At 42.2% G+C, this 12,053-nt stretch overlaps 1 protein-coding gene across 4 annotated transcripts in view; it reads left to right on the top strand.

Moving 5' to 3' along the window:
* Positions 1-738: 738 nt before the first annotated feature.
* fermt2 (FERM domain containing kindlin 2) overlaps positions 739-12,053 on the top strand; it is a 39,631-nt gene continuing 28,316 nt past the window's right edge. For 2 of the 4 annotated variants that reach the window (XM_084012714.1, XM_084012713.1), the window contains exons 1-2: positions 740-954; positions 2,699-2,856. In XM_084012714.1, coding sequence (XP_083868840.1) covers positions 2,700-2,856 — 157 coding nt within the window. In that variant the 5' untranslated portion in view covers positions 740-954; position 2,699. Of the gene's footprint in view, positions 955-2,698; positions 2,857-12,053 lie in introns of all 4 variants that reach the window. The other 2 variants (XM_084012712.1, XM_084012715.1) reach the window with 2 other exon arrangements.

The raw sequence follows: 12,053 nt of genomic DNA, 5'->3' as shown, positions 1-12,053 counted from the left end.
ATTGCCATAAAAGGCAGCTTGAGATCTTCACTGCATGTCCATCATCCACATAGCGCTGAATGTTGTACTGTAGAGAGCCGCAGCTTGACGAAAGCTGTAATAAAACACATATAGAAACATAAGCCTGGCCTATTCTGATCACGTTTACATATGTTTTGCTAAAGGTTATTTTTTATTCATATTTTTGATTTTATAAAGCCAAACGTGATACTGACACTCACAGGAATACCTGGTTTATGTTATTATGGAGGTAAATATTGTTCCTCTAATCATACTACTTCCAAGGTCCAGAATACGATTTCATATCCGATCTTATGATGAAACATTATGGATTTCTGAACCCTCAACAGCATGTGAATAAATAAAATGTAAAAAATAAATATATAAAAATCACATCAACACCTTTTCTTGTCTTTAGTGAATTACAAAAGTGGACAATTGGATTGTTGTTGATGTGTTAAGGCTGAATATTTCACCAAATTACTGGTCAAATATTTAAATTTTAAAAAAGGCTTAAAAAAAAAGAAAAAAAAAAGCATGACTTGCATTTCCTCAAAGTGTCTCTCTGGTGAATAAAAGAAGGTCAATTCGGCCACGATTCACACTCAGGGATGCTGTGTGTGTTTGTGTGTGCGCGCGCGCGTGCACGTGAGGTGACAGTGGGGCCAGTAGGCGACCAGAGAAGCTCCAGCATGAAAGGAAAAGTGGGATTGGAGGAGTGACGTTGTCGCTGCTGGAAAGAGGGAGGGAGAAAGAGGGACGGCTGGACTCCATTAAGCCGAAGCCTGCAGGAAAACTGTTTGGGATACTTCACTTCTCCAGCGAGTTCTTCGGGGGATTTCTTTCTGTTTAAGTGTCTGAAAACACACTTTATACATGATATAAAGAGGGGGGACTTGCTCTGCATCGTGTAGTCGACCGTTTTAGTGTGTTTTTTTTACCGTCTTTGTGAAGGTGAGTACACAGAATTAAAATGTTCGTCCTTTGCTAGTTCGCCGCTATGAAATATGAAAGCGGGGTTTTGTTGCTGTCCTACCGCTTCTACATGTAACCCGCGCTTCAACTAACAACTCTGTTACCTTATTTCAGCGCTTTGCTTGTATTTAAACACACTTTCTACTTGAACTCACTGCTTTTAGCGACCGACTGAGTGAGTGTGCCGTGTGGCCGCGGAGCTGCTTACATAATTAACCCACTCTGCCTATTTGTAAGAGTGTTGCGTTTACCGTTATTTTTTTATAACAGGTGAACCGGCACTTTTCATCCCCGAGATAAAAGCTGCCGACGAGTCCTTGATGAACTTGTAGCCGCGGGCCTATTAGCCTTTGTTCCGCCGCGGTTATTGATTAGAGGGCTGTTTTGATCGCGAGGCCACTCGTCACTGGACAAGCTCACATCCGAGCCTGACAGATGAGGCTACAATGTAACTTTTTGGCGGTGACTTCACACAACAGGGCGCGTCTTACTCCCAGCAAAGAGACACGGTGGCGATTTTGATCACCTGCATCCCTTTTCTAAATCATCCTTGAGGATCAAATGGTCTTTAGTGAGCTAAAATGCTTCATCAGCTACCATTGTAATATTTCCATAACGGTATGCAAATGTTGAAAGAAGTACCTCATTCTTAACTGCCTTTTTACAGGAATAAAAGTAGTAATACTACTTATTTAAGCAACAAGTTCTGAAAATTGTACTGTATCAGCAGCATAGATGGATGGATGGATGGATAGATTAACCTAGTTAGTATTGATAGATCAGTAGAAACTTAATTGAAAATGTATGGAATTGATAGAAATGTATGTTCAAGAAATGCACAAATCAAGAAACTGAATTAATATTCAATAATATTTTTTTGTACCGCACCTGGCAAATGCCCATATTGTTAAAATCTCCACCAGTCTGCAAGGCAGGTTTTTTTTTTTATTAGAAATCTGTTTTCTCATTTCAAGCTGACGCACGGTAACCCCGATGACATCACTATGACACCGTCTTGAGTTACTTTTTCCGACTTTGGAAAACTCTTCCAGACATTACACAACTGCTGTTGTGTCGTGTCAACTGATTTTGATGTGCGATATCTCTGGAGTGCCCTTTTTTATTCTTTTCTTTTAAAAAAAGCACAGCTACCAAGGTGTAGCATAACGCTAAAGCAAAATCTCTGATTGTGGACACATTTTCTGTTGTCATTTGGTCCACCCCTAGACCCTGACATACTATCGTGAGTGATGATGCTTTTATGTATAAGCATGATTATAATGACATAGCAGGTCTAGGTGGTGACCAGGTAAATTGCCTTATATACCATTGTTGTTGTTTTTTAAAGCAGCCCATTGGTGGAACTAATCACACGTTTTCATGTAAAATCAGCAACTACAGTTGTTACTGTAAATGCATTGTAGTATACATGCATAGTTTCCCTGTAGTAGAATATATATTTAGAAATAAAAGTACCGAAGTAGAGAACTATGCTCAACATGAGTACTCAAGTGATTCTACTGAGTTCATTTGCACCCCTCCTAAATACTGGGAAATCTCGGCCTTGATATTCAACAGTGCAGTTGTTTGTTAAAACCTTGCACGCATGGGCTTTGCACCACATTTATTCCTTTCCAGAGGGGTCAAGAGGTTTCTTTTCACTCCAGTGTGACAGTATTTCAGTTGGATCTCCTCCCCTCCTGATTGTGGATCTGTTTGGCAGGATGGCGCTGGATGGGATCCGGATGCCCGATGGCTGCTACGCCGACGGGACGTGGGAGCTGAAGATGCACGTCACCGACCTCCACAGGGACGTGTCGCTGAGGGTAACTGGGGAAATCCACATCGGCGGAGTCATGCTCAAACTCGTGGAGAAACTAGGTATGAATGCACGCTGCTGTCATGCAGGGGCCAGAGCAGTTCACTGTGGCTTTCAGAGCAGTTGATCCAAAGTGTAATAAACAGGCTTGATTTAATTAAGCTAATTTTGACACATGACACATGAATTAGTCCATTTGTAATAGAGTGGATATGGTTTGTGGTAATAAAAGCCCTTCCTTTGACCTCTGACCCTCTACCATCCTGAGCAGAATTTCTGTGTCAATGGCTGACTTGTTATCTGTTCATATTTGTTAGGCAATAAATACCTATTTTTCCCCCCCAAAAAATAGTTACCATTCTGGGAAGTGAGATTCTACTAAGCAAATACCACTTTATGCAAGTGCACGATCTGTTTCTCAATATTGGCCAAAGTTAAGAACAGACGTTCTCCAACTTTGTCATGTCTGGGAACTTAAAAGTATGTGTTCTGCCAAAACACTGAGAGAAAACACATGAAAGAACAAGGAGGTTGGAAACAAGCTACATTTTTGTCTTTGGAGATAAAAGTGAACCTGTTTTATAAATTTTCTACTATTTTAATGAGTATAGAGATGTATCTGTCTTTGACCTTTTTGTTGCATGACGCCACCTCAAATGCCTCTTTCAGGTTTGTGGACTTTCAGGGGTTAATATTCCTCTTTGTTACACTGCAGTGTATATGGGTCAGTAACCCAAGGTATAAAGAAACCATACACTGCTTCCCTCCCCCCACTGTATAAGGCACTGTTGTGTAGCTGCAGAATATGCACTTGACACGTTTGGGTGCAAGTACGCATAAGAGTCCTCTGTTCCAGCCACTTGAACACTGCCCTGTTTCATGGAGGCTGGAGAAAGTTCAGTGGTGGTGGCGGCGATGCCATTTGGGAGTGACAGTGTGCTGTGTGTTGATGGTGCTTGAGCGCCCAGCATTCCTGCAGCGCTCCAAGGTTTTATTCCCTGCCCATGGTCCCGTTTTTAGCTCTCCTGTTAGAGCTCCACATAATTGAGGTCTTTGTTCTCTGTGGTCGTCCGTGCTGAGCAGCATCTATGCTAGGCGAGTGTAGTGTGGCAGCCGCATGTGGGACGACATGAATTCATTGGTCCTCGCAGCCCAACGTCACTTAAAGCCCGGCCTTATCCATTGTTTGAGTTGTGTTTACACTTTTTTCTTGAGATCTGGTTGAAGGGTATGACCTTTCTTGATGCAACACCTTCTCTGAGGTGTAGTGTGGGTAAAAGCTGGGTCATAACAGTTTAGTTATGAGGCCTAACAGTATAGTAACTGTGTAGTACATTTTGTATTGAAAACAGTTGTTTTATTATGTTAACCATCATCATGGTGTGATGTGAGTTGACTGTTTCTTTTATTTTCATCATAGCTAATTTCTGTTTTCCTTCTGTTAAGGATGTTGCTATTTTGCTGATTGTGTTTTTTTTTTTTTTTATCCTTTCAAGATTCTGGTGGTTTGAGATCTTGACATCCGTAGTTGAAAATAGTTTTGGATTTGTTGACCATAGTTGTTGCACCAAAGTAAAATAACAGGACTTGGGTGTGCATGGTTGTTCCATATCATGTCGTATTAAAAATGTCCAGCATTTCCATCCTTTGTTATGATTATTTAACATATGTAAATCCCCTCCACGCTATCGTAGTTCTACCACCATTACTGCACTTAAATTAGCTTAGTGTATGCTTAAAGGTAATAGATCCTCTTACTGAGAAGTAAGAAGAACTGCTCTGTGAGTGTTTGTGAGTGTATTTCTGCTGCTTGACTGGTTTCAGAAAGTGAGTGTGGGGACATTTCATTTGACTGTCATCTCCCTCCTACCCTCAGTCAACACGTTGTTTTCTACTGTAATCATCAACTCGCCGGCAACGTGGGTTTTCCACATGGCCACACACCGCAGGAAACTGTACACTATTCACAAGACGTACAATATTTTGTGTTTGGAACAGGTCATAATGGGCTTTCGTTAGTCCAGAAAATACACATTTTCTTAATGATCATTTGGGGGGGAAAGCAACACCACACAATGTATGAATGAGTTAGTGTACAATCTGAGGTGAGAGGAAACAATCTGTACAAGTTAATCAGTTACATTATGAGATTAAAGGAAAATGGTAAGCAAACTGTTCCCAGTACCCTGTCTCAATACCTCCCAGTTCTCACCAGAGACATTGCTGGAGAGTCCTCACTGAGCACCTCTGAAGTGCTGCCACACACACACAGGGTTGAATCTGCTGATTGCTTGGAGGTGGTGGTTATACATAGGCGCTGTACACGTGCAAATGAACATGCACATATACATGGTGCTGTGAGAAGGGACACGTAGATACCGCAGAGGCAGACATTGCGTCAGTTTCGCATTGAAAGGACATCCTGGTGCAATGACAAAACTCTCCGTCCTTCCCCTCTCTCTTTCTGTCTCTCGGTCTCGGACCACTCCAAGTGAAGGACCTCTTGTGATTCAGTAATTGCTTTCCACAAGGCTGACGGTGCACCGTTTGTTTGTTTTTTGCCCATAAAACATTTGTTGCTCGATGCTGTTTTTTTTAATAATCAATTTTTGTTGCCTCAAACATTTGTAACCATTTCAGAAGCATGACATCAGCGGTCTTCTGTTCGAGTGTTGCCATTACATTAGTAGTCTGTGTGCGTGTGTTTCCAAACGTGAGTAGGGTTGTGTAGTTTGGTGGGTGTGTCTCGCCCACGTGTATCCTGCATCCATCTTTCAACTCTTCCTGCGGGTCTTTCGTCCACATTGCCGGCTCATATGGCCTTCGATAATGGATTAAATAGACAAATGCCAGGAAAGCACTTAGCTATTGATCACCGTAGCGAGCGCTGCTTCCATTTCCCCCTGCAACCCTCCAGGAGAGCAGTAAGCCAGCTGATTCACCACCCTCCGGTCCCCCACTCCTGTAATCCTTTCATCCCTCCTCGCTTACCATCACTGTTGCTTTTTCTGACTTTGTTGATGTTTTCCAAAAGTGGCGCCCTCCTCTCTAAAAGCTCATATTGCCATTTAGGAGGGAAATCAAATATTGCACAAACAACATTAGCCGGCGGGAGATTTATTGGGATTGTTGTTCCCAAATTACACTGCTTTTAAGTCTGATAAAGTGCAGCTTACAGTAAGTGCTCAAGCTATCAATGTTTCACACAAATGCATTGTTATTTTGCATAAGCTTTAAGTGGAAAGGTCAGCTTTTTTTTTGTGATAATGGTGTCAAGCCCCCAGACTGGCAAGACTGCCAAGCCTATGGGGACGAATCAGACATTTTAGCTAATTGGGGAAAAGCACCGAACAAGCAGGTCTTTCAGCATTTGTTGTTAGCAAACGGAACTGATTGTTGTTGCACTTACACTGCTGGAGGTACCCTTGTTGTGTTGCCTCTGCTTAGCCTCACAAAAGGCCGCTGAGGATAGAGGGGCTGTATGGAGAAGAAAATGAGAGGGAGAGGGTGGGGGGGCTTTCTAGTTGTGACGTTTGCCATGCTGCTAGAATTCCATAAAAGTCTTCGACGAAGCAGGAAATGACTTCCAGTGTTCGGCATGTTGTTCTCTGGTCGCTGCCGTCACTGCTGGATTCTCTGCTGCCTGCCTCATCCACCTCCCCCTCTCTCTGTCAACTCCCTCTTTCCCTTTCTCTCCGTCTTCATCCTCCTCTCTCACTCCCTCTTCATCTAAACATATTTTGTGAAAAATATGTTATTTGTATATATGTTAAACATGGCCAAATTGTTTGTAATGTTTGACACCGTCCTCTCCTCCAGTCGCATAGCAAGGATTAATAATCAATAGGAAACATTGAAGTACACGTTAACTTTCTCGTGGTTTTTAGACCAGGTTCCTGTGTCCCGACTGTTCAATGTTCCATAAATAGAACTTCAGCAAACTAATTGGTCTAGTGTGACTCTGATAGTTCGTGTGGTTGTTTCCAGTGAGGGCCTTGCAGTTTTTGGCTGCCGTACCATCAGCCGGCCGCAGAGAACTTTCCCTGCTTGTCAGAGAAAATGTGTGTTTTGTATTTGCGATGACCTACATATTCACATCGCAAGTGAATCGGTTTTGTTTGTTAGTAACGGTAACTTTGTTGTGTTTTTTTTCAACTCCAGAGCCATGTTTAAAGCAAGTTAAAATGTTGAATTTAGTTTCCTCTGAGCAACTTTGGTTTTCAAGATAATGCTGTCAGCTATTTGAGTTCTGTGTCCTTTTTGTGATGCCAAGATGCTGTGTGTTGGCCGTTGTGGTGACCAGAGGGAGATGGCTTCGGTTTGACAATGGAGTGCAGATTTCATTAGGAAACAGACGTGATTTAACACAGGATGCTGAACTTCCTGTGAGCTTTTTTTATGCGCCGTCTCCCTTGTGCCTTCCTTGCATTCCCGCCTTCCTGCCCTCTCAGTGTTTATGGCATTTTTTGAAGGATATGGTTCTGTCGTGGCTGAGGGAAAAGATGGGTCTTCAGTCCTATGAGAGCGAGATGAAGAGCTGAGATACTTTAGTCAGTCATATCTCCCCGATGATGTGAGAGCTTTACATTCAATATCGCACAAAAGGAGAGTGGGAGATGTTTTTGATAGATGGCTGTACCCACTTCCCCTCTCCTCATATTAGCTTGCATCGACACACGGTTCAGATATATCACCGTGTTTAATGAGACTCATTGATTGTGACTGTGGAGCCGTCCTCAATGTCTAGCATTACAAAGTGAGAAACGGCCTGGCAGCCTGTGTGATCATCCTGCTCTCTAATCTCTCTCTGACAGGAAGTAGTTTAGCCTAAGTAGCGGTCCTGCCCAGGCCAGAGCTTTCCTGTTCCACTAGCAAGATGCTACAGTGATTGTGCTGTTCTGTACTCAGACTTGCAGATGTGCTTACCCATAGATGATGCCTGGCCTATTTATTCACATACAGTACGTCAGTGTTTCCCATTTAGAGAGAGTTAATTTTAGCATCCCACACAAACTAAAGCGATTTTTAAAATCATGGTTTATATCTTCCTGTCAATATTCTGCAGGGTGAAGACAGTGGATTGAATGACAATTAGTCTGAATCTCACATGTGCTTCTGTATGAATTGGAAAAGATACTTCTCTATGACTTTTTGGCCAACGTGTGAAAACAGTATCAGCTGTTTAATGCTCCAAATATCACGTGATGCATTCTGGATGGAAGCGTAGTAGTTTACCTAGAACTTATGAACTGGAATCTCAAGTTTTTTTCACTCTTTTTCCACTTTCATGGAAAAGGCTGTTGTGCTTGTTGTGAGTGATCTTTTAAGTAATGTTTGGTATCTTAAACATGCAGTAGAATGAACTTTCATGGCTCCTCTGGGAACCTGAAGCCTGTTGCTTTTTGTCGCTCTCACCTTCCTGTAGTGTCAGGCAGCGCAGCAGATCCATTGGAAGGAAATGTCGGAGCAGCACATTGTTGTTGTAACACCACACACCTGTGTGCTATTGGAGTAAACTGATACGATGTTTTTGTCTAGGTTCTCAGCCCCCATTTTATTCATTTAAACATCTCCCCGCCTCACAGTCTATCTCTAGTGTCCCTTTTACAGAGCAAAGCAGCAAGAGAGGTGTTGGTTTTCATAGCCGAGGGATGAGGCTTCATTATTATGACGCAGCTTAACTTCTTTAAATTATTTCATCACTACTTCTTCACTGTTGAAGTTTAGTTTATCAGAAATATGAGACTAACCAGACGGTCACTGGTCGTGGCTGATCAGTTGAAAACCATCTACTTTTGAATGGCTGACGACCAATCAGTGCGCTTCTACGCAAAATCATTTCATCATGCAGATCATTAGAAGCAGTCATCAAAATGAATGTCTTTAAATTGCTTATTTTGTCTGACAAACGGTCAACCAAAACCCTAAATATACTATTTATAATGAAAAGAAAACAGCAGAACATTTTCCCGATTAAGAACATTTTGTATTTGTACTTGAAAGTGATTCATTGATTATCAGATTAGTCTGATAATAAGTAGGTTGCGTCATCTACTCGTTTCAGTGACGCTGCATATATTGAACCTGGAAACAATTGTGCTACAATGCAAGTTCTCCTCAGGGTTTCTAGAAACATTGGGCTATAAGGTGGAGAGCTACTGAACATCCTGTTCGACTCATGGAGGCATCATCGGGACGGCTTATCACAGTCCTGAGGGGACGTCTGGCAGGATGCATACATGGATACAAGGAGGACGGATGAATATTGCCTATCTGCTCCATTGATCTAAGTCCCAGAATTTCTTTGTAATGTCATTATTCCACTGGGTCCCTGAACACTTGATTGTATAAAGCTGTGTCAGGGCGGAGGGGGAGTACCCCCACTGTTTTTCTGTGTTTGTATTATGACACAAATGGATACAAACTATCTGTCTCTAAGGAGGTTTCCTCTAATAGCCCTCCTGGCCTCTACTAATGCATCAAAGCCTGTACTGTTGCACTCTCTTCTTACTCTCACAGGGTGGATGCTCCCAGATTTCCTGTTAAGATTTTAAGACTCATTCCACTCTTGAGGAATATCCTTACTGTCTTTTATTCGGTATAAGGTCTGGTTCTGCTCCCACCACTTCACGTGTAAACCTCAGTTCTAGCAAAGCAGGTTAATCTCATCCTCTGGAGCTGTCAGGTGAACTGAGACCTGAACCATGATGCATCAGAGGTTGGGTACCGTCCAATCACAGATGGAGAGCCTGAATGTTACCGGTGATTGACGGGGCACACTTACTCCTTGAAAAAGTGTGCGTCTGTATGTGATGAAGTAGTACTGGCAGTACAATACTGTTTAATGGAATCAATATATGCCTGCCACAGTGTCCCCTGACTCCTTTTTAGGCCAACCGTGACCTTAAAAGTGTTTCACTGACCCAGGGCGCAACCTTAATGAACCTTTGTTTCTTGTTGCTGCAGCCTAAGAAGCTCTAATGGCAGCACTAAGTGTCCCTTTTGCCTAAATGCTTTGTCAGGTAAAGTTCGACAGCTTGAAAGGGTTCTGGCATGTTTTGCATATTTAATGCATGTGATACATGGCCTGTTTTGATTGAATATTGGCAGGAAGCTGATTTGTTGTACAATAACTGACTGAAATAAGCTCGGCTAACTTCGTTTAGCTCAGGTTGTCGATGGAAAGTGCTTGCGTTTTAGTGGTATTGGTTCGAGAATACCCTAAGGACACAACTGGAATAGATCAAATATTAATCAATGATTCACCTTTATGGGTGTCAGTCAGGAGGGAAATGATGTAGGGCTGAGTATCGATACCTTTTTAAGGTATTGACCAAAATAACCCAGAACCAAGTGGTATCAAAACCTCTCCAGCGTAGCTCACCAACAGCCTGGAGCTGCACTTTTCCAGACACCACGGCCTCTGCTGGAGTCAGAGATTACAGGAAAACAATCCCCCCCGGCTTCCCTGAAGTCACTGGTGTGGCAACATTTTGCCTTCCCTGTGAGTGAGTTAGGTAAATAACTAACACATGTTAGTACAAACTACAGTTTGGAGACTGCAGAAGACTCGGAGACTGCAGCAACCAATAGATATTATTTATTTAAATTTGACCATATCGTGTGGTACAAAAAAAAAAAGGCTTCATAACATGAAACCAAATCAAGAATCCATTGTCTAACAAGTCTGTTAGTACTGAAAAAATGTTTAAATTGTGAATGTGGAGATACATTACACCCCTACTGTTGATCATTCCTCACACGTCCAGAAACCAGTTTAGCTGCATGTCCGCTGCGACTTCTGTCTCTGACATATAACCTAGTGATAATCTCCCGCTGTAATCCCGAGTGGCTATCTCATGTCTGCCATGCAGATATTGTCATCACCTGTCTCTATCAAACTTGTTGTGTACATGTAGGGTATCTGATGTTGATGGTATCTCACATTGACTTCACACGCCAGAGAGCGACTAAAGACCATTTACAGTACATCTAATTTAAGGACAGTGCAGAACAGTTGCTTCCTGTATCTTTGCTTGTCAATACCGACCTTCACCCTGTCTCAGACGTGGAATATATTTAGAAAGAGAAGGACTTTCATGTTGTAGAGGTGTGTTTGTGTGTGTGTGTGTGTGTGCAAACCTGTAGCTCTCTGTCTTTTGTTGTGTATGAAAACAAGTCAACTCGCACCACTGCCCCCACGGTGTCAGCCAGTCACCAAGGAAACGTCATGACGAATGAATGTTTTTATCAGCTGATAGCTGAAAATGACAAAGCCTCGCACTGTCTGGCCGTGGTTATGATGCTAACAGCTTGACACTGACAGCTTATGAAAAACACTTCCAGGGCTTACTGTGCAAACACAGTGACAATGTCCTGACCTGTAAATGTGCTGCTGCTCTTAAATCTCCTCCATCAGCGATGCTTTGAGTTGAGTCTGGATTTTGCTTTAGGCGTCAGCTGACTGTCACTGCTTTTCTGGTCGACTCCAAATAAAGTCTTAATATGAGTCATTGAGTGCAACAGCAAGGGTGTATTGCTTTCTAGCCCGAAGCCAAGTTTCAATGATGACAAAATGCTTATTTTCTCATTCTGAATTTCTTCTAAGTGTTTCAACTGATCAGAAAATCAACTTATGAGTCATAATTAAATAACATTTTATATTACAGTAATGCAAAAAAATTGCCTTTTTCATTGGAAAATAATCAACTTATATCTACAGAACCATAAACATTTAATGCAGACACTTGAATGTCATCAGCTACCAAATCTGTGTGCGTGCAAAGTGTATGAGGAGATGCATATTGTCTATCTGTCTGATGCATAAAGATGTTTTTTTCGATTGTGTGATATATATATATATATATATATATATATATATATGGGTAAGGGTTAGGATTTTTTGACTTTCGCTTGCTTGCTCCATCTTTTTTGTGTCCCCACCTGGAGCTCCTCCCTTGTCCTCTGCTCATCCTCCTCATCGCTCCTTTTCAAGCCCTTTCTCCTGTTCCTTCTTTCTCATCCTCTCATCTGTCATCCCGTCCCCTCCCCCTTCAGTCAGCCTTCCATAAACATAGCTGCCTCCTAATGTAAACACCACAGATACTATGAGGGGAGGGATTGAGATACTAAAGAGGAGTGATGGGGAGGAGAGGGAAAGTTTCCCGTATTATTGCAATTGAAGCCCTGCAAACTGGATACTTTTTGTGACTCGTGTGCAACATTTTAAGTACAATTTCAGTGTTCGCTCTTTGTGTTT

The sequence above is a fragment of the Eutrigla gurnardus genome (assembly GCF_963514095.1).
Source record: "Eutrigla gurnardus genome assembly, chromosome: 7".
NCBI classification, from domain to species: domain Eukaryota; kingdom Metazoa; phylum Chordata; class Actinopteri; order Perciformes; family Triglidae; genus Eutrigla; species Eutrigla gurnardus.
Note: the sequence above shows the minus strand (reverse complement) of the source record. Positions and strands in the feature narration are given on the sequence as shown.